Raw genomic sequence first — 27,093 nt, forward strand, 5'->3', positions numbered from 1 at the left:
TCCTTAGGGCATAAATAAGCTTCAGGAACTTGTGAAACATCATATCTACACTTCAGCAGCGGTAAGGCAGGCAGCTCTAATTCCAGATAATTGGGGTCCTTTGGGCCAGCGTATTATCAACTGTGTGGTTTGGCATAGAGGTCGGAGTGTCGATGACTTCAGCTGATACTTTTTGGACTTCCCCTGGAGAAGCAGAGATGTGATTCAGGATCTGATGAGGCGAAATGTTTACCATGAAAGTGGTTGCCAGGAGGGACAGTCTGTGCTCTTCCATCATGAAACTGAGTTTCCTGGGAGTGATGGTGCTCCTTAGCTGGATGGCCGTTACAATGAAAATATTGCCCGGCAGAGTTTGCTGCAGGCAAATATTCTCTTGTTAAACTATTAATCAGGAGCATACCTTAATTCTGAACTCTCCAGCCTACAGTTTCCCTAAAACACTAATAGCAGTAACACAAAAGTTATCGCCAAGTGAAGAATTGGTCCAAACTCCCTGCTCCTTTTCCTCTTTCCATGGGCTCCACCAGTGGCTAAAGTTAGAGATGGAGAACTGGTGCAAGTGAGCCTGTGATCTGACCTGGTACCGCCAATTCTTGCACCAATGTTGCTGTGTACTATTAATGGCAGGGTAAATAAAATCATTACAGTGCATCAACAAGACATTTTCCCTTACACAGTAAACAAGAGAAATGTTTAAAGTTAGACTCAAAACCTGTGGAGGAAGTGAATACTCAAGCATTATGGTACAATGTCATGTCCTTCATTAAGAAATATCAATATTATTTCCATTCTTTACTGAGAAGCAAATGTCAGTCTTTATGATTTTCCTGATTCCAGTAAAGAAAATGAGCAGCACTTTGACAAAACAGCAAAACCTAGTTTTACTTGCAACTGATGAATAACAACATGGTAACAAGCTGAGCTACTCTTTAATAACCTGTTGGACACAAAAGTAACAATTGTCTTGGTTCTCAGAACTTCTTACTTCTCAAATCATTAAGTTGCTCAGTACACTAGCTGCAGTTTACAATTTTTTCTGCCTTTAGAAATAAGCTTATTTATTAAGTCAAAATATGTTCTCTATTATGCTTCTGGCTGAGCTTTCATTGTTTATTGAATATGTCCTGGAAAATCTCCTTAATTTCAGCTGTGCTCAACTGTTACTTACACAAGGAATGAAAACCAAGGCTGCAGTTGCTAGCACCACTGTGATTGTGGTATTGCAAACAATTCATATGAAGTCCTGGCTTTCCCTCTGACCCATTTTTTGTGTTTTAAGGTATTTAATGAAATGTAAATGTTAAAGACAAGTCCGCTTTAGAAGGTTTTTTTAACTGATGGGAATCATGGAAGCATTCTGTAAGCTGTACTGAAATGACCCTGCTTTTTCATGGTACTGTCCCCTTGTGTTTTTATTTCAGGTGACTGTAGAGAAACTGATAATGATGCCATACATTGTTACTATGGCTAACCAGATACTTACCATCAACATCAGTGCAGATGTAAGTATGAATCAAACCCCTTTTGGGCAAACCCTCCTGTGTTAGGAGAATGTGTGGATGTGGTTCTGAACAATGTGGTTTCAGCCTATCTCTGCTTCCTCCTCTGCTTAAAAATTAGACTTAAATGAGGTCATTGAATTAGTTTGCTTCTTATCCAACCTGTGACTCCACTAAGAAGCTTGACCATTTCTGTGGTTGCACTTGATATTGTGTACCACCTGTTTCCTGCATTGGCTTTTTGTAGTTGATACAGTCTAATGAGCTAAAATGCAGATAAATTATTTGTGTTTCTGCATCAGGGAAGAATTCTGATGGATGAATCGGGGATCCCCTTAAACATGCGAGACATTGTGGCATCAAATGGTATTATTCATACCTTGGACGGCATCTTCATCCCTCCTTCGATAATTCCCATTTTGCCTCACAGATGCAATGAAGAGCAACATAAAATTGTGACAGTAAGTTAGCTTCTCCCATTCTCATGCTAGCGGTTGCTGTAGACCCCACACTCACCTGGAAGGACAAAAGCAGTCTGTGTAAATTGCATTTGGAAAATGCATTCTCTGAGAGGTCCCCTGACGTGAACTTAGGCAGCGTCAGCACCGTCAGTGTTTCTTCTGCTAGCACTTGGCACTGCTTTCCTGGAAATCAGCTAATGTTCCTTGCAGGCTGTTGTTCTTTCCTTGCACCCATCCTACCTTTGATTCAGAAGTACATTTGCCTTTTCATAAGGCCTTATATGATCATCTTCACACCACAGTTGCTAACTCAGCTGACATTCATTTGTTCCCGTAGCTGTCAGCGTTGGTGTCCTGTAGCCTGGATAGGAAGCAGTCGTTCAGTAGCAGGAGCTGCAAATGCTGTGCAATATTCTCACCTGAACAGTTTTGTATACCTTATTTTAGGTGCTTGCTCCATAATTTGATCATTGGTAGGTTCCTAAAGAAAGAAGATGAGGCTCTGAATAAGCAAGAGGTACCTGATTTGGAGAGACGCAGTTAATCCCAAGTGGCCAGAGGGTCCACATAACTTCTGACTTAGTGAGGCCTGCTGCATGGATGCCCAAAGTGTTCTCCAGCATAGCTACATGTCTAGTGGCTGATAAGACTCACAGGGTGGAGACAGACCCCATCTTGCAGTCAGGTGCAAGCATCTCCTCAAGCCAAAGGAGTCATTTTATTTAAGTGATAAACTTACCCCATTTCAGAGTGTGGAAACTCCGTCCTAGGAATGTTTCTGATACATGTTGTGATGTTTTGGATATATACTGGGAACAGTAGCTCTGTAGCTTTCTTGGCATGGGGAATGGGTTCATTTTGAGAAGATTAAGTTTTCCCCTTTTGTTTTCTTAACAGGGCTCTTGTGTGGATTGTGAGGCCCTCAACAACAGTGTTTGCCCACCTGGCAGCAGAGAAATGGTAAATATTTGTGGTTATTTCAGTAATTTCTTCTTTGCATGATGACATACAGACACTGATAGACAGTTTCTAACCCAAGCCACTTTCAAATAAATAGAGAGCAGGAAAGGCAGCCACTAGAGAGGCTTGTTAGAGGATACATACTCCCCACACATCCATGCTCTGTGATCCCAGACTGTCACCCGCTAACTGCTCTGTGCTATTTCTTATTCTGAAGTCTGATTGCTGAATCAATGGAGAGAACTGTGAGACAGTCTGGCCTAAATGAAATGTAGACTTGCAGCTTTTAGGCTTTCCTGCTCACATGCTGAGTCTGCCAGCTCCTCCAGACTGCTAGAACCAAGCCTGATCCCACTAGTACCATCCAGTACTACCACTACCTATGTCATGGCCAGAGAATCACAACAAGCTTTCTGCACTGTAGAGGGTGAGAAGCAATTTTTTCTTGGCCTATGCTCCCTGTTGATTCAGAGGTGAGCAGAACAAGCTGAAGGTGGAGTAAGGAGGAGGAGGCTGGGTGCTGGTGTTTGTGTTATCCCATGCTGAGTTTAGCAGAACAGCAAGTTCCAGGAAATCCTCATGTAAAGGCAAGGCCCAAGATTATGTTTGTGAAAGCCAGAGAGGTGTTCACCACTGTTAACTGTTGGGTGTCTTCTGAGAGATCTGACTTTCAGGAGAACTTGCTGATGCAGTCTCACCATGTATGTCTGAAATAGGGCTCTGCAAAATCGCTAGTTGCTCATTTTCCTCTGATTGAGGCAGGTGAAGCCAGAATCATCTGGGGCCCAATTCTGTCCGTGTCTAACTCCATGACAGGTCACTGAGCATTGTTCCAAAATTATTTGCAGTCCTTTCCCCTCTCTCCGTCTCACCTCCCTCCCTCTTTTTCCTTCCCACCTTCACTCTTTCATTCTTACTCTTACACTCTCTCTGCCCCGCTCTCCCTCCCTCCTGCCTCCCCCCCCCCCACTTTCTCTTTCTTTCCCTCTTTCTTACCCTCTATTTCTCACTCTGGCCCTTTCGTCCCCCTTGTCTTCTCTCCCTCTCTTCCTCCCCCTCTCTCCCTACCCTCACCCCCTACATTCATTCTCTCCCTTATCATAGATACTATTATTTGAACAAGGGCAGCACCTTGGCTCAGACTTGGGGTCTTCTGGGAGCAAGAGGAAAGTGCTGTGTGCCTTCTTTCATGATAGGCATGCCATAATGATATCTTGTTCACCTTGGCTCCTCTGTGAACTTCCTCAGCTCAGAGATAGGCATAGTTGCTCTCTGCAGCAAAAAGAGCAGAGGGGAAGCTTACAGTGCTGATGACTTGATTTGTTTGTACAGGAACCAACGCTCTTCCCAAAAGAATGTGTCTACATCCATGATCCACAAGGCCTGAATGTCCTGAAGAAGGGGTGCGCCAGGTACTGCAATCAAACCGTCACGGTGAGTGTGATGGAAGACCACATTCCCTTTGAAAGGAGCCCAGCTTTGCCCTTCCTCTTTCATCAGGAAGAGCTCTGACTCCTTGAGCTGAGAGGGCTGGATGGGAGCAAAAAGGAAGCTGTCCCATGCAAATGGCTGTCCCCAGGACCATCACATGAACTGGCTACCTGCTTTTTCTTTGGAAAACAGAGAGAGCACAGGGTAGCAACCTGCTGCAAATGTTAGAAAGCAGGTCAGTTGAACCTGAGTACAGTAAATAAATAAAATAAAGCACACCAGTTGCAACCAACCAAGCTGGAGGAAGCCATGAGACAAATGATGCAGTGTTAGCCGTGGCATGTTTTCTCTGAGAGTGCCCTGGGTTTAGCATTTCACCCAAAGGAAGCTGAGCACAGGGAAAGTGCTGTAAGCTGTGAAGTGATAGCATCCTGTTTATGAAGGGTTGTCAGATGGTTCAGGAAAGTCGATCTTAGCAAGTTTATGGACCTCACGTTTGTTTGCAGCTCCTGAGCTCTCACAGTGCTAACTATATGGAATGATTTGTGGATGTCACATTGAATACTGCTGATTGTTTGTCTTGTGATTGTTCTTCTATTAGTCAGTTGTAACCTGCGATCCAGGACTGCTCCATCCCTCCAAAGGAACACAGTCCTCAGCAAGGATAAAGTAGGAGTGAGTGGGCCAGCTATTAAAGAAATAAAAGCTCACAGAAAACATGGACCCTATTTGTTGAAGTCTGAGAGCAGAAAATAGTGATCTATTCTGAGAAGAACAGGCTGTGAGCAGAAAGAGGGGTATTGTTGAAAAATAATTTAAGTGCAGGAGGATGCCAAATGAGACAGTCCATTTCAGTCCATGGCAGAGAGGAGGACTAGGATTTCAGAATTATGAGGGCAGGATGACTCCAGGCAATTCTTGATAAGTCACGTCATACCTTACCAATTTTGCTTTTGTTTCAGAAACCTGGATGCTGCAAAGGATTCTTTGGTCCAGACTGCATGCCATGCCCAGGGGGATATTCCAATCCATGCTATGGCCGGGGGAATGTAAGTACAAAAGATCCTGCTGTGTTGCAATGAACAGTTGAAACAGTGTGGTTAGAAAGTGTAGTTGTGGATAAGTACAATTCAGAGTTTGTGCTTCAGGCCTAAGCCCACAGCGGTGGTAGCAGAAGATCCAGGGAGAATGGCACATACTCAGTGAGTTTTCCATCTCAAGCTCTAATGTGAACCATGTCATGGCTCTTGGGGACAGCTCTGGCTATGTGGGATTTTGTATTACTACCACCACTCTTCAAAGTCCTATTTTTTACCGCAAGTATCAAAGTGCCTTTGGTAGATATCAAAGCCTTGGCTTTGCCTTGGTTCCCTGAGTTTCAATCACGTTGGTTTTCTTTTTGTTTTCCTTACAGTGCAGCGATGGCATACAAGGGAGTGGCAACTGTCAGTGCTTTGAAGGCTTCAAAGGAATAGCCTGCCACATCTGTTCAAACCCAAACAAGCATGGCGAGAACTGTGACGAAGGTTGGTAATTCTGGTAGAGAGAGGAGAGGAAAATGTAGGGCAAGGATATAGTGCAAGTTCATAGTGGATTCCCTTCTGGCAAGATCAGTGTCACAAAAGAAGTGACAGAAATGTCATCATGGGTGTCCCTTCAAGCAACAGTGGAGAAAACATGGCTGTGTGTCGTGGTTTAACCCCAGCCAGCAACTAAGCACCACGCAGCCGCTCACTCACTTCCCCCCCATCCAGTGGGATGGGGGAGAAAATCAGGAAAAGAAGTAAAACTCCTGGGTTGAGATAAGAACGATTTAATAGAACAGAAAAGAAGAAACTAATAATGATAATGATAACACTAATAAAATGACAACAGTAGTAATAAAAGGATTGAAATGTACAAATGATGCGCAGGGCAATTGCTCACCACCCGCCGACCGACACCCAGCCAGTCCCCGAGCAGCGAATCCCTGCCCCCCCCCCCTTCCCAGTTCCTAAACAAGACGGGACGTCACATGGTATGGAATACACTGTTGGCCAGTTTGGGTCAGGTGCCCTGGCTGAGCATGAGAAGCTGAAAAATCCTTGACTCTAGTCTAAACACTACTGAGCAACAACTGAAAACATCAGTGTTATCAACATTCTTCACATACTGAACTCAAAACATAGCACTGTACCAGCTACTAGGAAGACAGTTAACTATATCCCAGCTGAAACCAGGACACTGTAGTGGGTTGACCCTGGCTGGATGCCAGGTGCCCACCAAAGCCTTTCTATCACTCCCCCCACGTCAGCTGGACAGGGGAGAGAAAATATAACAAAGGGCTTGTGGGTCGAGATAAGGACAGGAGAGATCACTCACCAATTACCATCATGGGCAAAACAAACTCAACTTGGGGAAAATTAACTCAATTTATTACCAATCAACCAGAGTAGGGTAATGAGAAATAAAACCAAATCTCAGAACACCTTCCCTCCACCCCTCCCTTCTTCCTGGGCACAACTTCACTCCCGGATTCTCTACCTACCCCCACCAGTGGCGCAGGGGGATGGGGAATGAGGGTTACAGTCAGTTCATCAAATGTTATCTCCGCTGCTTCATCCTCTTCAGGGGCAGGACTCATCCCACTCTTCCCCTGCTCCAGCATGGGGTCCCTCCCACGGGAGACAGTCCTCCATGAACTTCTCCAACGTGGGTCCTTCCCACGGGCTGCAGTTCTTCACGAACTGCTCCAGCGTGGGTCCCTTCCATGGCGTGCAGTCCTTCAGGAGCACACTGCTCCAGTGTGGGTCTCTCGTGGGGTCACAAGTCCTGCCAGAAAACCTGCTCCAACATGGGCTCCTCTCTCCACAGATCCGCAGGTCCTGCCAGGAGCCTGCTCCAGCGCGGGCTTCCCACGGGTGTCACGACCCAGACTGGACAGATTAGGGAGTAATGTTTAATTCGAAATTCCCTCACGCTAAATTAAGGTGAAACAACACCAAATGATCAGTTAAAGATTTTATTCATGACAGAAGTAAACTGAACTGGGGAGGCATGGTAGTAGGTGGCAGGGTTTCTCACAACAGGAATTGGCATAACTACTTCTGTAAACCGTGTAACTCAGGGTAACCATATACATCAATTCAGGGAATAAGGAGATCCCTCCTGTTGAGTCATGAGGTTCAGAGCAGACCCCCTCACTTTCTAGACTCCTCCTCCGAGAAGGGCCTAGGGGCGGCTGGATCCACTCTTAGTCTCAGACTTGGTCAACGTTTTATGTCTTGAAATGGATGAGGTGTTGGGATTATGGAAAAGGAAAAGGAAAGAGAGAAGACAGAGAGAGAAAAAGGAAGAGAGAAAGATTTCACCGGTCCTGGGTCCAGCGTTGGTTCGGTCAGCCCAGGGGTCCAGTCCTGGTGGGCTAGCGCACCTGGGGCTTCAGTTTGTGTCCTTTTATCATCCTTGCCCCTCCTTCGGGCAGGCACCCAAACTTGTCAGGTTAATGAGCAATTTGTGAGCATTTGGGCTTGGGGGTTGTTTGTGGAGTAACTTCTCCTTCCCTGCGGACACTGCCATTATTTGATCTTTGTATCAGAACAGCTTATCAGAACAGGGAGCTGTGCACCCTCCAGCACGCCCTCCCCCTCCTGTTGCTGATGTCTGAGCTCATGGGTTTTTCACCGTGGTTCCTTGCTGTGCAGGGTTTGTCTTTAAGCAGAACTTGCCCCACCACAGTGTTTGAGACATTGACTCTTTCAGTCTCTCACACGGGGTCACAGCCTCCTTTGGGCACCCACCTGCTCTGGTGTGGGGTCCTCCACAGGCTGCAGGTGGAGATCTGCTCCACCGTGGACCTCCCTGGGCTGCAGGGGGACAGCCTGCCTCACCATGGTCTTCCCCACGGGCTGCAGGGGAATCTCTGCTCCGGCGCCTGGAGCATCTCCTCCCCATCCTTCTTCACTGACTGGGGGTCTGCAGGGTTGTTTCTCTCACATGTTCTCACTCCTCTTTCTGGCTGCAGTTTCTGCGCGCCAGCAACTTTTTTTCCTTCTTCAATATGTTATCCCAGAGGCACTACCACTGTCGCTGATAGGCTCAGCCTTGGCTGGTGACAGGTCCGTCTCAGAGCCGGCTGGCATTGGCTCTGTCGGACATTGGGGAAGCTTCCAGCAGCTTCTCACTGAAGCTACCCCTGTAACACCCCCGCTACCAAAACCTTGCCACACAAACCCAATACAATGGCTGATATGAAAATGGTGATGAGGGTCTTGGAAACATCAGCCAAACTTGGGTGTGGGACTTTGATTTAGATCTCTCTTGCTAGGAAAGAAAAGACAGTTGACAAGGACCTTGAGCTTGATAGCCTAAATTTGAGCCTGTCCTTACAGCCTATAAAAAACACGTACCCAGGTGGTCACAGGATCTGTTCCATGGCCAGGTTTTGAGTTATGACAGATGTCTCTTAGCAGATGTCTGTCTGTCAAAAACAAATGGGATGATCATTTGGTGTCGTAAGAGGTTGTAAAGGAAAGTTAGGAATCTACAAAATGCCGTCACTGTGGTGGATGCTGGACTTTTTGTAGTTACTGATCTTACTCCATGTACTTGACAGATTGTGGCTGTGTCCATGGTATCTGTGACAACAGGCCTGGCAGCGGTGGTGTGTGTCAGTCCTGGTCCTGTAAGGAAGGCTATACCGGGAAATTCTGTGACAAGATGTCCGAGAACTGTGGCCCAAGCGGGCTGTCCCAGTACTGCCACCAGAATGCTGTCTGCAGCCTCAACGACACAGCAAGGTCAGTCTTTTGGCATGCACATTCGGGGGGCACAGTGTCATTGTATAGGGACACAGCGGCTCTGTGGCTGCCAGCCCTGTAATTGTGTATATATGTCTGCATACTTGTTGCACAGGACTGTTTGAGTAATGCAGCCAACCTGCTAGAAATCAAAGTCAGGTTCTTGCTTGCTTCAGAGGCTCAAACTGCCTTTTTGCTCTCTGCTGGCTTTCAGAAGGGACTGCTCTATCTGTGTCCCTTTTGTGCTTGTACTTTTAAGGTGCATCTGCATGGATGGATACGAAGGTGACGGGTTTTCTTGCCAGCCCATCGACCTGTGCAGTCAGCCAGAACGAGGAGGCTGTTCACAGAATGTAAGTGGGGTCAGACTGTCAAAGCGTGGAGAAGCAGCTCCTATCAATCAGAGCAGGGATCCAGGACTCCTGGAACTGTTACGCATTTTGTGTGCTAACTTTCCCTGTCTTTAAGATGGGGTGGAGTAACCAGTACCTTGACACAGTCATTGTAAGAATGCCAATCATTTGGGTTGGTGCCAAAACGTGACACCCCAGGGAGAGTTTGGCTGGTTTGCACCAGATATTTTGGCAGCTACAGAGATCAGCTGTACTGATTTTTGGTTTGTAGTGATTTTCCCCTCAAGCTCTTCCAACGTGAGTTAGTTTCTCTGTTGCTGCGTTCAGGCTGTAGCTGAGCTGTCAGCTGCAACTCATATTTCTAGTAACCATCAACACTACATTATTATCCTTAGTAAAGAACTGTGGTGCTTTATGATGGAAATGACTGCCAAACAGTCAGACCTCATCATAATTTAGACCCCTCATTGAGAGGAACACATTACGCCATATAGTAGGAAATAGGATAGCACTGAGTACAAAGTAGGTCTTTCCTGAGAGAGATCTGCCCTCCATCATTGATTCCATCCCGCATCTCCAGGCAGGAGATTGTGCTCCTCCTCTTCAGGGAATACTTCAGGGAATATTTCTTCTGTAATGGAAGAGCTTTACAGGATGATAGGGAATGCTCTGGGAATTCTGAGCCACCCTAGACACAAGTGTCTGCCTCTCTGAAAACACTAAATGTTTCTGGAATCAATTTATTATGAAGTTGTCCAGGACTTTTCTGGAGAAGATACTTCCATCCCTTCTCTCCCCACCCCCGGCAGTGCTGGAATCAGAATTGGTCATTCAGAAACTCTCCACAGTCTGACGAAGGAGATTTGTTGCTGTATTTGTACTGCACTCCCTCCCTTCTTCTGCTGAGTGTAATTCTTTTTCTCTCCCTTCTCCTGGAGGCCCTGTGCACCAGTACGGGCCCTGGCACCGCCACCTGCAAGTGCAACACTGGCTGGACTGGGGACGGGAAGGCCTGTGTGGCTATAGACAACTGCATGCTGGAGAGCAGAGGGAACTGTCACATCAATGCTGACTGCATTTATATCGGCCCTGGCCAGGTATGATCAATGCTAAGCAGTCTGATAGTGGACTTACAATTTCCTAAGCTGCTCTGAGATGGCCTGGGATCACCAGAGGTAGAAATTGGGCTGGTCAGCAGCAAAGCCTGCTTGTCTGCTGCCAGAAACACTGCAGCTAAGACCACACAGTGTGCTTGCATGAGGTGAGATGCGCTGATGAGTTTGAGGCTGCTGCGCTGCTCTGAAACTTTCATGCAGCAAAGACACTACACAGCAAAGACACTACACTCCATAATACAGCTCAGTATAAGCCATCAGTTGCTGTGTTCTCCTTGTTCCCAGATCACAGCATAGGCTCTGGGCAATGCTAAAATATACAGAAAAGCATGTGCAGCTGTTCAGATAGTCCATGGAGGGAGCTGGGCTGGCAGTCGGGCAACTTGAGATAGGAGGAAGGCATGCAGAAATGGCTTCTCAGGGTGCTGCTTCTCAAAGTGCTTCTCCCCACTGAGACAGGGGAGCATTGGACAATGTGCTGAAAAAAGGTGCCAAATCTTCCGCAGATGTTAGTGAGGTGAGATGTGCAAGTGTTCTCCTAGCTATCTTGAAAGCAGGAAGCTCTGAAATTAACCCCTCTTCTCTTTCTGCCATTGACTAACTCTGTGTCGTTCCCCGAAAAGCTGGAAACAAAGAAGGAAACCATCATCTTCAAGTGACCCTCCTACAGTCAAGCAGTGCAAGGGATCAATGCTCTTGAGTAACCAGACAGCGTGTGTGCCAAGATAGAGGATGATGCCCTGCTAAAGAAATACCTCCACATTTCCAGGTCTTGAGGGACCAGGAAGAAAACTTGGGAAAATATATTGAGAATAGGTTTTGCTGCTTTAGGCCTTTTTTGGGTAGCAAATGAGGACTCTCTGATAGGTCTGTAAAATTGAAATGTCTCTTTCTTGCAGAGCAAGTGTGTCTGCAAGAGGGGTTATGCTGGTGATGGCCACAACTGTGATGCAATCAACCCATGCCTCATGGACAACGGTGGCTGCCATGACTTGGTGAGTAGCTAAAGTGCTGTCCCAAGGCTGGCATGGCAGTTGAGGCTCCTCTGCTCCCTAACAGAGGTTTTTCAGCCACAGCATTGAGAGAATTGCAAGGATTTACGTTACATCATCTTCTTGGCATGTCACTGATGTGTTATAAAGGTTTGGTCTCTGATTTACCCAGGTGGATCCTCTGATTTTTGTGAGTTCACACAACCAAAGCCATCACCTAGGCTTTAATGCATGAGGAGGTATAAATTCAGTGCCATCATAAAGGCAATAGGAGGAAGGTGCTTCTGTGTGCTCTGCTAGCCCAGGCCATGGGAGGCCAGAATTCAATTCCTAGATAGGTACAACACTGCATAACCTGGTTTTGCTCTCTAATTTCTTCTTTCCTTGTATTTTCAGGCTACGTGTGTACCCCTTGGAGGAGGAGAGAGATCCTGCGCTTGCCCTCAAGGCTACATGGGGGATGGCATGACATGCTATGGGGACATTCTAAAAGTGAGTAAAAAATAAATGTCTGAGGTCTTCTTGAGATTGGAGAGAAATGGCTCTGCTCTTACTTTCGTTTTCTCTGTTACCTGAGTTTACTCCTTCTCCCAGTACCAGCCTGAGAGCACAGCACATGTGTCTGCCCAAGGCCACAGAGACACAACTGGTGCCAAGGTCAATGTGTTCATGAAACCATCAGCAATAATTTCAAAGCTGCTTCACCGCTGTCTGTCCTGTGCAATAAGTGATCTGGTTTTTTTGTTGTTTCGAAACTTTTCCAAGTCAGAGCTGCTAGGCCCATTTTCTGTCATTAGAAATATCAAAGGCCATTGTGGATTCAATCCCTGTCCCTGGTAAACATGAGCAGTTGCAGATGAGTTGAAAAGAGTTTGTTTGTTTAAGAATATATTTTTTTTAATGGCTGGAGTGTTTTTAGGAGTGCCCATCACTCCCCATGATACACAGTGCCTGTAATGGTTGTAAGGTGAGAGAGGAATGTCTAAGTCATTATTGCCAGATTTGATATTGCAAAGGGCTCCTTTCCCCCACCCTGAGTCCCCTAGCCCTGCAATGCCAGTGCTCAGCAGGGGTAACCCTTCTGTTGTTTCTATTTGGAAGGAGCTGGCCAGGAATTCCCACTTCGCAGGCTTCTATGACTGGCTTAAGGTAAGAACAGCCGTGGGATGCCCACACAGGTAAGTTTGGTAGAAGTGACGTCTCTGCAAACACTGCTGCTACAGAAAGAGCAACTCCATTTATCTTTTTCATTAGAGAAAAACAAAACAACAGCAAAAGAGAAATCATTACAGAGCAGGTGTGTAGAAAAGCTCCGGAGTTTGTGATAGAGTGAGGGTTGTGAGTGTTTCTAGCACCAGAGGAAGCTGGGGCTGGGTTACACTTAATTTTCACGGTTGTATCATCTGTAACTCCTGGCCATCATAAAATAGCACAGAAGGGAAAGAAAAAGGGGCAGCTTTATAGTAGCTATTTTTCAGAAGAGCATGCTTTGAGAAGTTAGACTGTATGTTTGTTCCTCTTCATGTTACTGCTTCCCTGTCTCTGGTGTGGCCATAACAGAGACACTCTGCAGACTTGCAGCAAGTCTGTGGAAGCGTGCTATGACATATGGCATCTAATTGAGCTTTAGCTTACCCGTCCTGCTGCATACATTGTATGTGCTAGGAATAATCTTGGTCTCTCCCCTAAAACTGATGTTGAGGGTTCAGAAAGGATTTATTGGTATGATTGAATGGGTTTGAAGATTAATTGAAGTACAGAAGTAGGGCTTAAAGCAGTAGGTTTTCCCTTGGCAAATGGATGTTAGCTGTTTTGGCTAAACCACCCGCGGCATTCGTTGATTGCCAACAGCACTTACCTGCCATGCCCAGGAGGCCTGCTGTGCTGCTAAGCATATGCTGTCTTTCTACACATCCCTTTTATGCGACTGCAAGAGTGGGATGGCTGTTGGTTATATTTTGTGGTATAGATGTGGCAGTGGCATGTCTTATTTGTTCATTTTTGTGCTTTGGACAACAGAAATCTCTCTTCAGCATCCCAGCAGGAACCAATGTCACTGTGCTGGTGCCATCAGAGGCAGCTATCAAAAACTTGAGCAAGACTGAGAAAGATTTCTGGTTGACCCCCTACATGCTGCCATTTTTAGTCAGGTATGAGGAGACTCCTGCCTTTGCTTTACTATGCCAAACAACAATAACAAAGCTGTGAACTGGATTTCTGCTTGTACAAGACCAATAAAGAGTTATCTTGAGATAAATCTAGAAGCAAGATTAAATATCTAGCAGGCAAAGAATTTAGTAGGCATTTAAAATGTAACAGACCACAGGCCATGGGAAGTGGGTTTATTTTTCATGTATTTGCAGAGGGAGATTTTCCCTGTCATGCAGATGGCATCAGGACCAGTAATTCCCTCTATCATTTTCTCCCCATGCTTAACTACCTCATGTGAGAGACGTGAATGTTGGGTGGTATGGTCTTATCTCCCTGTTATTACAAACAGTGCCTAATCTTTTCTTTACCTGTCTTTGTTCCCTTCAGGGCCCACTTTCTTGAAGGTGTCTTCACTTCTGAAAAGCTCAAAAAATATGACAAGCCAGAATTGCCCACCCTCAACCCACAGACCAGATGGCAGATAAACACCAGGAGCGGCGTAAGGGTTTCTTACATAACGCACATGTACAAGTAGCAAATTAAACTGCTCAAGAGCTGCTGTATCCAGTGGGGAGCCTGGATGGGACACTGATGCCCTCAAACTCAGACATCTTTCAAAAATTGTACTCAGATCAATCACATGCAACCTTGAACAAACAACATACTTGTTTTGAATTTGCTTAGCAATTTCTAAACCTTTTGCTTCTCCTTCTGATGCTTTTGCAGGTATTAACCATCCAGAATGCGAGTATAGTCGTCAGCGACATCCCTGCCAGCAATGGCATTATTCATGTCCTCAGTAAGGTACGTCAGTACGTGTGATACTGGGAAATGCTGCAGTTGTAGCAGCAGGTTTGTGTTGCAGCATCTGTGATCGGGCCAAGGAGGAATACATGTCTGGACAGTTAGGAAGGGATATAATGTCAAGAATATATTTGGTTATCACAAGGTCCTGACAGATGTTTCCTGTGCAGCAGTGTTTAATGTTTAAAATATTTGTCTCCAGGACAAGCGGGAGGCGAGTTCCTCTTCTCTTGGCTGACAGAAGAAGAGTTAAGGCTATTGCAGAATTGTGTAAAATGAGGCCTTTTCGAATTGCCTTTCTTGCAAGCAGGGCAGGAGTCTAGTGTGATTTCCCCCAGAGCCCCTTGCCCAACCTTGCTTATGAACTCACTTTTTCCACAGGTTTTGTTGCTGCCTTCAGGAGATATCCCACCAAGTCCTCCAGGTCTGCAGAAACAGCTTGAGACAGTTGCCTCATTCAGCACATTCAAGGAGTTGCTACAGGTAAGCAGCTGAGGTGAGCACTGTTGTGGTTGTCAGAACTGTGTTTTGAGCAAATGCCCACCTTACCTTGTACTGGGGGACCAAAATTTGGACTGCCTGGTGAGACAAGGGAGATCACCCGTTTCCTACCATTCATGGGAGATCTTCTCGGAAAGCTCTTTTGAGCAGCCAGAGAGTTATATACTTAGTTGGATCTCTATATGATTGGCATGTTATTACAGTGGAGGACAACCTGTCTACCGCAGGCGCTGTCATGCTTGTACAGGGCAGAGAAACCTAGAGGGCAAGGAAGACTTGTTCATAACTGAGAAGCTGCACTTATGTCAGCCCAGGAGGAGGAGCAAGCAATTAGATGTGTGTGACTGAGCAGAAGTTGTATATCCCATTTTCAAGCATTTCTTCTAGCGCTCTTGTAATTGATTTCATGTGTGGTCTGGTTTTTAGTAAGTACAACTGTAATAGCTAATGTTACTGCTTGGACATTTTTTAGCAATACCAGCTCATTGGAAAAATCGAGTCCTCTGAAAAATACACAGTTTTTGTTCCTGGAAATAATTCCATTGAGGAGTACTGCCATGCTGCCAATGTGACACAGTTGGTAAGCTCACTGCTTCCTTTCAGTTTGAGTATGTATTGTGGTAAGTGCAGGGGCATGTACACTGTCAGATCATAAACTTGAGTTCAGTGGATTTGAGCATGGAGAGGAGAAGCATATCTGATGCTAGAAGCTGGGAGAAATGCGGCAGAGAGAAATGAGATGTTTCCCTGGGGTGTTCCAATGGGATCCGAAAACAGCATTTGGACTCCAGATGCAAATTTCTGAGTAGATTTGTGTGTGGATAGATGGCATGACATGTTGCCCTTCCTGGCTGGCTGTGGCGTATTTGTGGCAATTTTTGACCTTTTGAAAGCATTTATGGCTTCATCCAGTAACAGGGTCATCGTGTGGTCAGTCATCTGTGATAGGGAGTTAGTAGGCTCTGTGGGCTTAATTAGCCATTACAGATGCTTAGGAACTCTTCTTATGCCATACCTCTGACTGAATTGTAGTCTAGGAAGTCAAGAGAGTCCTAACATTTGGTGGTTTTGTGTATTATTTAGGACAACGAGACAGTGCAGTACCACATTGTACTAGGAGAGAAGCTCTTGCCCACGGACTTGAGAAGTGGAATTCATAAGAACAGCATGTTAGGGCTCTCCTACTGGCTCATGTTTTATCAAAACAGCACCCAGGTAAGGAAGGAAGACTGTTCTGCCATTTGAAGATCTGGCTTGACCTATCACTTTCTAAGGCTGGTGGCTGGATACATCCATTTCTGTTTTGCACACCCTCACAAGTTTACTGTGACTGTCTGACAACTGTTACACAATCCATGCAAGTGGAGTTGAAGGTTATCATATCAGCCATTTTCTTCTCCTTTGCAGAAGTTTGTCAATAATATTCCTTTGGATGGAAAATTTCTTGAGACGAAGAATGGCATGCTGATCGGGGTTTCACAGGTCCTCCAGATACAGAAGAATCGTTGCACTGCCAATACCACCACCATACAAAAGGTAATGGTGATTACCGAGGAGCTGACCACCATTTCACAGGGTTTCTCCACCTGCTGAACCAAACTGATGAATAGGAGACAACCTACCTTGTCTCTTCCACGTGGATGAGACAGTAGCTTGTGGTCTGACCCCAGATGAGCGTCATGTGAAATGGGACATCCTGGAGACTTGGCACCTCCTAGCCTCAGACTCTGTGCTTCTAATGCAGCAGATCTGCAGCTCTTGTGCAGATCACATTCAGTTCACTTGCTGGGGCTCCCTCCCAGTGCCAGCCGTGGGGCAGGCAGGTGCAGGGACTCACAGATACTCAGCTGTGGAAGGAGAATCCAGCCCAATTCTTGCATGGCATTGACCACAAGGCCCCTAGGAAATGCTGTGGTCTGCCTGGGAGTCATGGCCAAAGTCCAGGCCACATGTATCTTGTGGCTCTTGGCCATCTGAAGATTGCAGGGTCAGACTGAGGTATGCCTGCTTTGTTACAGATCAGAAAAAAAGTATCTGCAGCCTTGCATGAAGGAACTTCAGGCCTACTGAAAGCCCTATCCCAGCTTAGAATCTCAGGAAAGGTGTAGCGTGTGATCTCTTCTGGTTTGTTTTGTGGTACAGCCTCTGGAGTGCAGAAGTAAGACCTTGTGTACACCACTGGAGTACAGGAATAAGACCTTGTGTGAAGCCTTTGATAGCAGCCAGGACCTGAGGATCATGCATCACGATTTTTCGTCTTTTGGTGTTTTAAGCCACAGAGATAAATACATCTTTGTCTTTGTCCCAGCCAGCAGCCTGTACAGCACCATTTGTAATCAAGATTAGTGTCTTGGTGTGACGTTGGTAGAGGGCACACATGTGACTTGTCCTGTTCTCTGTGCCCTAGTCAAGATGCGGCAAGTGTGAGAAGGGGATCAAGTGTCCTCCTGGATCAGTTCTTGTGGTGAGTCTTTCGTTCATGTGACATCTCACAGACTGTTTGCAGATACTGCTTTGATGTCCTTTTACTGCTCTACAGGTGTCATCTCAATACCTGAAAAAATGTGCCCTTGAGTCCTCTGTGGCTCATTCATTAGCAAGGTTTGTAAGAGGAAGCAGAAACCAAGGGAGGCTTACACAGGAAAAACACAAACATAAACCATGAGGCTCCTTACAGAGCTGGCACCAGGCTTTGCCTGAATTTCGGGAGAACTTTAGAGCATGCAGTGTGAGGAGTTTCCCCCCTTAGCAGGGAAGAAGTGATGTCTTTTTTTCATCTTTTACTCTTTTGCCATTATCATCAAGGAAAGCCTGTTTAGGGGTGCCAATAGCAATTTCCCAGCCTGGACCATTGATTTGTTCACACGGATGGGCTGGTTAGGCCTGCAGCTTGTTTGTGAGTGAGTGACGAACGTTTCCGGAGAGGAAAACGGCTAAACATTTCATCTGCATGCTGGCTATGAAGTGCCTAGCAGCCACATCTGGCTTCTAAGGCTTCATTACTTTATGCCAAAAATTTTCCAGTTGCTTTTTCCCAGTATTCATACTGACATGTATGCCATGGATTTGGCAGGTAACAAAATAGACTCTGTGTGGTGACCTCACGTCTAGAGATGCCTTATTGTTCTCAGCTCTGGATAGTCCAAATTTTTAGGGCTGTTCCTGTAGGATAAAAAGCATTATTCCTCTGTTAGGCAAGAACGCTGCCATATGCGCCAAAATGTACAATGTTTGTCTAAATATTGTAATATCTTCTATCTGTATCTGTGTTAATCATATCTGCAGGAATTGCCAGGAAGCAAGAATCTCGCTCGCTGTGAATTACGCTCTGCAGATATGGGAATACTTGGCTGCCATTTCACCTGTGCAAAAGTTTCTCTAGTAAGAAAAATATTTGCCTTGCATTCATTCTGACAAAAGCAAGATGGGTATTAGAAATACAGCCATGGAAATACAGCCTGTGCTGAGGTCCTGGCTGCGTTTGTGTCATTGTGTAGCTGAGACTGGGCTTGTCTGGCAGTCGCTCTCCATCCTGGAGATGGAGGGCACTGGAGAAAAAACTAACCTGCGGAAATGTCTGCACAGTGATGGATTGTGGTCTGCTGTTTTGGTATTGTTGCTTTGGGTTTTGTCCTGAAGAGGAAGAGAAGGAGTTGAACATTTGTAGTCTGGTTTCCTAAGGAAATGAGGCATGAATGATGGTATTTTGCTTGTGCATGTGCCTTCCCAAATAACTGATGACTAATTGGAGCTGAACCAAAGGGAGGAGCAGAAGGTCTCGCAGTTATTATGGCTCCTACCAGTTTTGTGAAAATGCATGGTTGGGAAAAACATTTGAAGAGGAAATGGTAAAAGAAAGACTTGTGTGAATTTGAGCTCTTATAGGTATTGAAGCATCTCCCTGGAAAGTTTAGTGGGAATGGGAGATTGAGGAGAAAGGAGAGCGTGAGTTGGACATACATACTCGCATGCAGAGCTTCAGTCAGCAATTGTACCTCACTGGGCACTTCTGCATCCCTTCATTAGACGACGTTTCTCTTCATCTGTACTGTCCAACTTGGTCCCATCATGGTTTCCTCCCTCCATGGGTAGATGCAGAAAGAAGTGAAAGCAGTTAAATCAGGCTTCTGAACCAAATCACCTTGTGGCAGAGCCTCTCTCTGACCAACAGAGTATCTTACTGGTGGGACACACTAGGGACACAGGCAGGAGATAGGCTGGGTGGGCGCAGGACTGAACATTTGCATTGCTCGCCAAATGGCCAGTGTTGCTCAAAGGCAGTGTGGACCTTTACATGAAGTTCTGGGCAACAGAGCACCCCATTTTAAGGGGTTCACTCTGTCCTACCTGCACACATCTGGCCCTTTCATGCGTTGTCAGGAATTATGGCTATTGCATAGTTAAAGGAACAGAGTAGCTTCCACAATAAAGCTGTACCTTGTCTATGCCGCACAAGACAGCTTACCCCAACTTGTTCTTGTTGTTCTCCAGAGGTCTGTCTGCTGCCCTGGCTACTACGGACACATGTGCGATATGTGCCCAGGAAAGCCAGGACAGTGGTGCTCTGGGAACGGGGAATGCCAGGACGGCATCGAGGGCAGTGGAGAGTGCCGATGCCTGGAGGGTTTCCACGGCACTGCCTGTGAAATGTGTGAAGTGGGCCGATATGGAGCTGACTGCAAATCAGGTGACACTGATGGCTATTGCAGCTTGTTGCTACCATCCTGCTTGCAAGGGGAGAAAGTGGCCACGTCTCAGCTCTCGGGAGGGGTCGTGGGAGGGAAGTAATGTCCCAAGATCTCTGAGACAGGGAAACAGCTGGCAGGCCACTGAGAGAAGGACAGCGGGAGTGAGCACTTGTGGTCAGCCAGAGTGGCCCCATTTTTCATCCTCAAACCAAGGCATGACTGACTGTGCTATGCTGCTGATCTTGCCGCTACCCAAACTACAGAAAGTAGAGGTGGGTGGTCTATTCCTGGGTTTTTTGGCCCGGTAGTGAGGGAACAAGAGCTGATACTCCTGTGACATTTTCTTTATGGCAGTTTGATGCGTTGGATTAGGAACAGAGCAGCCAGCGAAATGGCAGCAAGACTCTGCTCGTGAGACCTGGCTGGTTTGACAGTGACGAGTGTTTGTATTTCCCCTGCAGAATGTGCCTGCGACAACGGCATATGTAACGACGGACTGGAAGGGGACGGGAGCTGCGAGTGTTTCCCAGGGTGGAAGGGCCCTACCTGCCAAGAAAGTACGTGAGTGTGAAGGGGCCTATGGTGTAATATTGCCTTTTTGGCAGAGAAATCCATGTGATCCTCTTCAGTTGCCAGAGCAATTCTGTGTTAGCTGAGGAAGGTGACCACAGTCGCATGTACTTTGCATCCCCCCGAAAGCTTATCAGACTGTGCTAGCTCATTCCTGCACATAAGCTGCATATGCGGTGTGACTTCCCCAACAGCACATGAGCTCTCGAGTTATTTGAGTGAAATTCATGTAGAGAAAAGCATAACCCCTCCTTCCATCTCTGCTGAGATTTGAGGCACCTCAGGAACAGCCCCTTGCCCTGGGAGAGAGAGATGGAAGCTCCCAGCCAGATTGGGTTGACCACGACTCCTGTTACTTGCCTAAGAAGGTGGCAGGGCTTGTTTTGAAGCTTCTGAAGGGCCCCAATATGTCTGCTGAGTTGCTTTTTCTGCTTACAGATGCATTGATTTAGGTGAGCTCAGGCCATGGTCTGCAGTTCTCAATAAATCTGTCATTGTATGTCAAAGTAATATGTTGGAGATGCTTGTTCCTGGGATTTGGGATTATGATTACCATTGGGGTGGGGAGGAACCTGAGCTTCTAAATACTTTGGGATATTAACGGTTTGCACACAAAGATTGATTTTGTAGTGAAGTCAAATGTTTTGGGGGCATTTAGGAATGGAAAAGGAGTGGAGCTGTCCTATCTAGTGTAAATGTAAAGCATGAAAAAAGTTCATCTTTTTGCTTCGAAAGAGGCAAAGCCAAATGGCCCTGTATGTCTGGATTAACAAGGTTTTAGTCCTTGTTTAATTCCTAGCAGTGTGGAGGCCATGCAGATGGGATCAAATTGAACCATTAGCTCAGACAGAGAACATCGAATTCACTCCATTGCAAAGTGCCAAAACATAAATCCCATGACATTTTCCTGCTGCCACGTAGGACAGGAGAGTTAGCATAACTGCTAGTGTGTCCCATCATCAGTCAGGGCACCACAAGTGTGGCAGTGAGGCTGTTTGCAGGGTCCTTTACTCTAGATGGCAGAAATGGCCCCAGCAAGTGCTAAATTGAAAATGCAAAGTCACATTTGTGTTTTCTCTTGCAGGAATTGAGATTGACTTATGCAATAACACTTGCCATCAAATGGCCAAGTAAGTAGAGACAAGGGGCTGGGTCATTCTGAGAAAGCCGTGTGAGTTTGTATGTGTTTTACATAGAGGTGATTCTGTGTTTAGGGCTTCGCAGAGGGCTGGGAGAAGGTGCCTACTCATTAAAGATGCATAAATGTCAGTTCCATTCTGGGAACTCTCTTTGGTGCTAAGCTGCATCCCGTTTCCCCAAGGATTTTGTCTCTCTGAGCATAAATTCTTTCCAAGTTCCTTCTGCATGTGTGGATGGGAGAAAGCAGATACTCCACGGTACTCCAAGTCTGGCCTTATTCATGGAGCAAATCAACCACCCATTTACAAGCCCTTTCTGCCTCGCCTGCCCCCACCAAGGAATTAAATAGGCTGATGGGCTGCGATGACTCCCTCTTGCTGCCTTCTCCATCCCTGATCTAGTCTCCTATTCTGCGGTACCATGACCCAGCCATCTGCATTGTACTGTGCAGAAGCACATGGGCATGGTGAAGGTGCACTGTGCAAGGTGTGAAGCCTGTGCCTGGATGCCAGCTCCCTGGCCAGCGTGACTTGAATATTGTGCTGTAAAGAAATACACAGCAACTTAAGGCATATTCCTCCTGTGGTCATTGTGGTCTCTAACTTGCATATGCCAGACTTGGATAGTGTTTCCCAGGGGCTGAGTAAATCAGGAGGTGTCGTCAGTGATTCTTTACCCCTTTCTTGTTTCAGCTGCCTCAATAGTTCCGCAGATTCCCCACCTACGTGCTTCTGCTCTGCTGGATACACAGGGAATGGGACCCATTGCACAGGTATGTCCAGCAAGTGTGGGCAAGATTCAAGGCTTGCAAACACCTGTTGAAGCTATGCAAAGACAAGGGGTTTGTTTGTGAAATAAATGGCATGATGTTGCCAGGGGAAAGATCATTCAAATCCTTTTTGTCTCAGCCATCCGGCATGAACTCTGCCATGCTCTGGTAGAGATGTTTTCCAGTCCAGAGCTTTACGCAGGATGCTCTTGATATTTATAGAGCCTGCAAGAGAGGGATAAAAAGGCAGGCAAGTGTAGCAGGGCAGTTCTTATTGTTTGTGGACAGAGATGCACATGAATGGGTCGTATTAGTTCTGATACAAAGATACAACAATTTCGGCCATGAATCCCTGGAATATGGGTGCTTCAATTCCCTAGAATTTTGTGCTCCTCCTATTTGCTGGCCATGCCAAAATCAGGTAGAAGCAGTGCAGCAGTTGTGGCAAAATGAGGTAGGATTTTGGGATACTGCTGTAGAGCTACATACAAACACAGTTTATGTGAAAAGCAAACAGACAAGAAAAAGAACTCAGAGTGATAAAATCGTAACAGTCATAATACTGGTAGACATCACAGTTTCTTTTCAGTATTGCCCTTGTTTGAAAATGGGGGGGGGGGGGGTGAGCAAAAAAATAATTTACGTCATGCAGGAAAATATTTTTTTCTCATCTAATCATTAGTCCTCAGTGAGCAAATGTTGTGATGGAAAGACTTCTTAGTCCAATTTGCAGTTACTTAAGCTCAGCATGACTTTTGGACTGGCCTCTCTCAGATGTGGATGAGGCCCCATGCCTTTAAAGGACCTACAGTTTCATCGAGAAACAAAGGGATTTTAATAAGATGTTGTGATTTTTGTTAAGATAGGTGATTATTCTGGCACAGTTCATCTTTCCTAAATGCTCTGAGCTGATTCTGCTTCTCTTGTTTGGGGTCACAGAAATAGATCCGTGCACTATCGATCATGGCGGCTGCTCCATACACGCTGTGTGTACTAAAGTGTCTCCAGGAGAGAGAACCTGTGTTTGTAAGGAAGGCTATGCTGGAGATGGGACACTCTGCATGGGTGAGTGCTCAGTGCATGGTTTGGTGATAGTGGTGAGGCGTCATCCGTGCAAAGGGGAATTTCAGACTAAAAGCATTAAAATTTCAAGTTAAAGTGTTGAATAACTGAATTGTCCTTTCACTTTGTTCATGCAGTGATTATTTCAAAGCAAGTAATTGCTGGTTGATCTTGATTCAACTGTCGTTCTGGTTTTTGTTGAGGTGTATGCACACATACCTGTAGCTATGTGCCCAGCATTCTCCCAGGTCATGTTTAGTGAAGTGGTCATCACTGTCCCATCACAGTGCCACCCAAAACTGGGCAGAGAGCCCACACTGCCCTTGGCACCTGTCTCGCTGGATGGCCTCAGACCAGTGTTTTGGTCTCAAACCAAAAGAGCCCTGAGAGGTTTCTTGCCCTGATGCCTGTCACGGAGAGATCCAGAGACAGAGGGCGAGGGCAGTCTCCCACAGTGGTGCTCTGAAATGAAGATGGAGCTGTGGGAGAGTCCAGTCCTCTCATATCCTTTAAAGCACACCCAGGCAGGCGTGGGATTTTCTGTGGGCAGATTTATTACAACTGAGACCCACATGTGGCAGTAGAACTTGCAGTTGTACCCTTTTCCTTTGCTATCACAAGTCACTTTTCCACCAAAATGTTTCCCAAGCTGGGAAGGTCCTCTCTGTTGCTTTCCCAGTACCTCTTTGGGTCGCTAATTCCCAGCTGCCTTGAGCAGCCCTCAGCAATAATGTGGCCTTATTGTTTTGCTGCAGAAATTGATCTCTGTCTGGAAAGCAACGGGGGCTGTCACACCAACGCAGAGTGCATTAAAACAGGCCCAAGGAAGGTGAGTATGTGAGGTGGATGTCAGGGCAACGTTATTATGGAGGTTGTCGCAGCTGTGTAATTTTCTTAGAGACAATCCTTTCCATTGCAATGCGCTGCCTCATGTTTATTACTTTCCACATAGAAAAGTTGCCTGGGAAGGGCATGAAAAGATTGCTGTTTCCTTGAAAGCAGATGCCTTCTGTTGGTTAGAGGCTGGACGCAGTCCCAGGTTATGTCTGTTGTTGACACAAGCATGGTTATTCATGAATAGCAATGAGTGCTATACCACAGACTTTCCACCCAGCTCAGCCGTTGTGTATTTTCTTTATTGGGTCCAGGTTTCAGACAGAGCATCTGTTCTCCCTCCAGGTTGCCTGCAACTGTCTTCCCGGTTACAGTGGGAATGGTGTGAGCCAGTGCAACCCCATCAACTTGTGTGAACAGGTACGTCTGCATTTTGCTGTTACCAGAGGTGAAGGCCACAGCCTTGAAGTGTTCCTTTCTCCCAACAGTTAACAGCAAGAACAGGGTTAGCCTGCTTGTTTAGAGCTGGCTGTGTTGCCTTTTCACATACCGAAGGGATTTCCTGGTGTGTTTGGTTTCCATTGCCTCTCACAGTGACCTGCGAGTATGTGGGCCAGCTGGCACTCCCTCTTGTGGGAGAAACAGTGTAGAAACAGTGACATAGGGTTGGAGGCATCTGGGTTTCTTTCTCTACATCCATTTTGTGTGGGACATGCTCAAAAGCTTAAGAGTAATCTGTGGTCACGGCATCGCTGCCATGTCAAAATGTCTCTCTGCATCATGGCTTTTGTCATCACTCTGGGTTCCGAAGTAAGGTGCGAAAGTCGTGTTTCATGGGAGGATTTGGTGCTGAAAAGCCCTTGAGGATTTGGGTGAGGTTTATTCTAAGGCACTAGGCAGATGGGCTGGATGTAGTTAACAGCTCCTGCATGCAAGTGGCCATTCAAGCTGTTGGTGACGCCCCTCCATGCAAGCCTTTTGCTTTTCTTGCTAGAACAACGGAGGCTGTAGTCCATTTGGGCTCTGCAAGTACACGGGCCCTGGCACTCGAAACTGCTCCTGCTCTTGGAACAGTATTGGAGATGGCTTCACCTGCCATAGCAAAGTGTATCAGGTGAGAAGCATGCGCAGCATCTTTCTTTTGTGTTCAGGCCCCTGCCCTGCAGCAAACAGCTCCCTCCCCTCCAAGCGTAAGCTGCAGGTGAGCAGATCTGTAGTGTCATATTGACACTTGTGTGGTGTAGGAGTGAAGACAGGTGCTTTGAGGCAAACTATCCGTAAATTGTAGGTGTATTTGGTGTGCCAGCTGTGGGAGACAATCACAGTAAAGTGACTGCTCCAAAGGGAGTCATGATGTTGTCCTGGTTTCAGCTGGGATGTAGTTAACTGTCTTCCTAGTAGCTGGTACAGTGCTATGTTTTGAGTTCAGTATGTGAAGAATGTTGATAACACTGATGTTTTCAGTTGTTGCTCAGTAGTGTTTAGACTACAGTCAAGGATTTTTCAGCTTCTCATGCCCAGCCAGGGCACCTGACCCAAACTGGCCAACAGTGTATTCCATACCATGTGACGTCCCATCTAGTTTAGGAACTGGGAAGGGGGGGGGGGCAGGGATTCGCCGCTCGGGGACTGGCTGGGTGTCGGTCGGCGGGTGGTGAGCAATTGCCCTGCGCATCATTTGTACATTTCAATCCTTTTATTACTACTGTTGTCATTTTATTAGTGTTATCATTATCATTATTAGTCTCTTCTTTTCTGTTCTATTAAATCGTTCTTATCTCAACCCAGGAGTTTTACTTCTTTTCCTGATTTTCTCCCCCATCCCACTGGATGGGGGGGAGTGAGTGAGCGGCTGCGTGGTGCTTAGTTGCTGGCTGGGGTTAAACCACGACAGATGTGAACATTGCTGCTCCGTCAGCAACGTTGGCCATATCTCCAGGGTGCTGTTTTCTTAATGTTATAAGCAAATGGGAGTAATTTATTTTTTTTTTCCCCAAGGGAACCCACTTCTCCTAGTCTGTGGGATCAGGGCAGCTGTACCCTGTGGCCATGCCAGGACTTGGGATCCAGTCTGGAGGGCAGCAATCTATCTCTGGCTCTGTTGCCAATACAGCAGCTGTCCTTGGGCAAACTGGTGACCTTTTCTGGTAGTGGCAAATAAAAGCTGTCATCCCCACAGCAGAGCCAGGAGAAAAGAGATGGACTCAGTTCTGTGCTTCTGCTCTTACTGGAAGTTAGTGTGGTAAGGAGAGGGAGTTTGCCCTGCCAAGGCTGTGTCTGCCACTCTGGACAGCATCCCAGAACTGGTAGTGGCAGCACAGGAAGGTTAAAGTGGAGAGATTGTGAAGCACTTGAGGTGTCCCGTGAGCACAGGGGCAGTTAAACCTATGACACACCTGCTGCAGAAGCAGCCAGCTTTCATCTCTCTGTCTGCTTCATCCTGCAGGATCCTTGATGTAAATGGTCCAGGCAGAAGTCACTGCCTGCTTTGTAACCTCCACACCTTCCATGCCCAACAGTGCTGGGAAGGGAGGGAGGGAAAGATCACTATGGTGTGTCAGGAGAACCAGTGTCTCATTGGGGTGGGAGAATGACCTGGAGTGGAAGCACAGGTCACCATGCTGACTGGTAAGGAACAAGTGGAAGGGACTTTGCTAACACCAGCTGTTTCTCTTTGTTTAAGGAGCTTGGAAGGATCGAAGATGCATCTGTGTTCTTTAAGATGATACTGGTTGGTAACAAACAGCTTGTCTCTGTGTCGTAAATCCCACTTAGGGTTTTCTGCAAAGGGTCTTGCTAACTGGAACTATGTTTTCTGTTTCCCTTCCCACAAATGCTCTTCTACCACAGGCAGAAAACATCAAGGAGCTCAACGGGGCAGGGCCTTTCACTGTCTTCGTCCCACGGGCAGATTTCATAGGCAACACCACAACGGTAAGTGTCCTCCCATCCCAAGCACTGTCAGGTGTTTGGCAAGCTCCAGTT

General features: G+C 46.5%; 1 protein-coding gene and 1 long non-coding RNA gene across 3 annotated transcripts in view; one reads left to right on the forward strand and one right to left on the reverse strand.

The window, feature by feature from the left end:
• Positions 1-27,093, forward strand: part of STAB1 (stabilin 1) — a 63,835-nt gene that overhangs the window by 24,171 nt on the left and 12,571 nt on the right. For both annotated transcript variants that reach the window (XM_069812418.1, XM_069812419.1), the window contains 32 exons: positions 8-61; positions 1,422-1,502; positions 1,802-1,960; positions 2,858-2,920; positions 4,253-4,354; positions 5,314-5,400; positions 5,766-5,877; positions 8,946-9,129; positions 9,389-9,482; positions 10,421-10,579; positions 11,497-11,592; positions 11,986-12,081; positions 12,691-12,738; positions 13,609-13,739; positions 14,128-14,239; positions 14,467-14,544; positions 14,926-15,027; positions 15,518-15,625; positions 16,129-16,260; positions 16,453-16,581; positions 17,453-17,509; positions 18,331-18,426; positions 19,537-19,732; positions 20,195-20,290; positions 21,388-21,433; positions 22,136-22,215; positions 23,152-23,277; positions 24,030-24,103; positions 24,454-24,528; positions 25,103-25,222; positions 26,792-26,839; positions 26,959-27,042. In XM_069812418.1, the coding sequence (XP_069668519.1) occupies positions 8-61; positions 1,422-1,502; positions 1,802-1,960; positions 2,858-2,920; positions 4,253-4,354; positions 5,314-5,400; positions 5,766-5,877; positions 8,946-9,129; positions 9,389-9,482; positions 10,421-10,579; positions 11,497-11,592; positions 11,986-12,081; positions 12,691-12,738; positions 13,609-13,739; positions 14,128-14,239; positions 14,467-14,544; positions 14,926-15,027; positions 15,518-15,625; positions 16,129-16,260; positions 16,453-16,581; positions 17,453-17,509; positions 18,331-18,426; positions 19,537-19,732; positions 20,195-20,290; positions 21,388-21,433; positions 22,136-22,215; positions 23,152-23,277; positions 24,030-24,103; positions 24,454-24,528; positions 25,103-25,222; positions 26,792-26,839; positions 26,959-27,042 (3,225 nt within the window). The remainder of the gene's footprint in view (positions 1-7; positions 62-1,421; positions 1,503-1,801; positions 1,961-2,857; positions 2,921-4,252; positions 4,355-5,313; positions 5,401-5,765; positions 5,878-8,945; positions 9,130-9,388; positions 9,483-10,420; positions 10,580-11,496; positions 11,593-11,985; positions 12,082-12,690; positions 12,739-13,608; positions 13,740-14,127; positions 14,240-14,466; positions 14,545-14,925; positions 15,028-15,517; positions 15,626-16,128; positions 16,261-16,452; positions 16,582-17,452; positions 17,510-18,330; positions 18,427-19,536; positions 19,733-20,194; positions 20,291-21,387; positions 21,434-22,135; positions 22,216-23,151; positions 23,278-24,029; positions 24,104-24,453; positions 24,529-25,102; positions 25,223-26,791; positions 26,840-26,958; positions 27,043-27,093) is intronic.
• Positions 22,472-26,855, reverse strand: LOC138690920 (uncharacterized). The gene is made up of 2 exons (XR_011329711.1): positions 26,011-26,855; positions 22,472-25,469 (listed from the first exon to the last, which is right to left on the reverse strand). It is a non-coding gene; the product is annotated as an uncharacterized lncRNA (long non-coding RNA).

This window comes from Haliaeetus albicilla, chromosome 24 (genome assembly GCF_947461875.1).
Source record: "Haliaeetus albicilla chromosome 24, bHalAlb1.1, whole genome shotgun sequence".
Taxonomy (NCBI): domain Eukaryota; kingdom Metazoa; phylum Chordata; class Aves; order Accipitriformes; family Accipitridae; genus Haliaeetus; species Haliaeetus albicilla.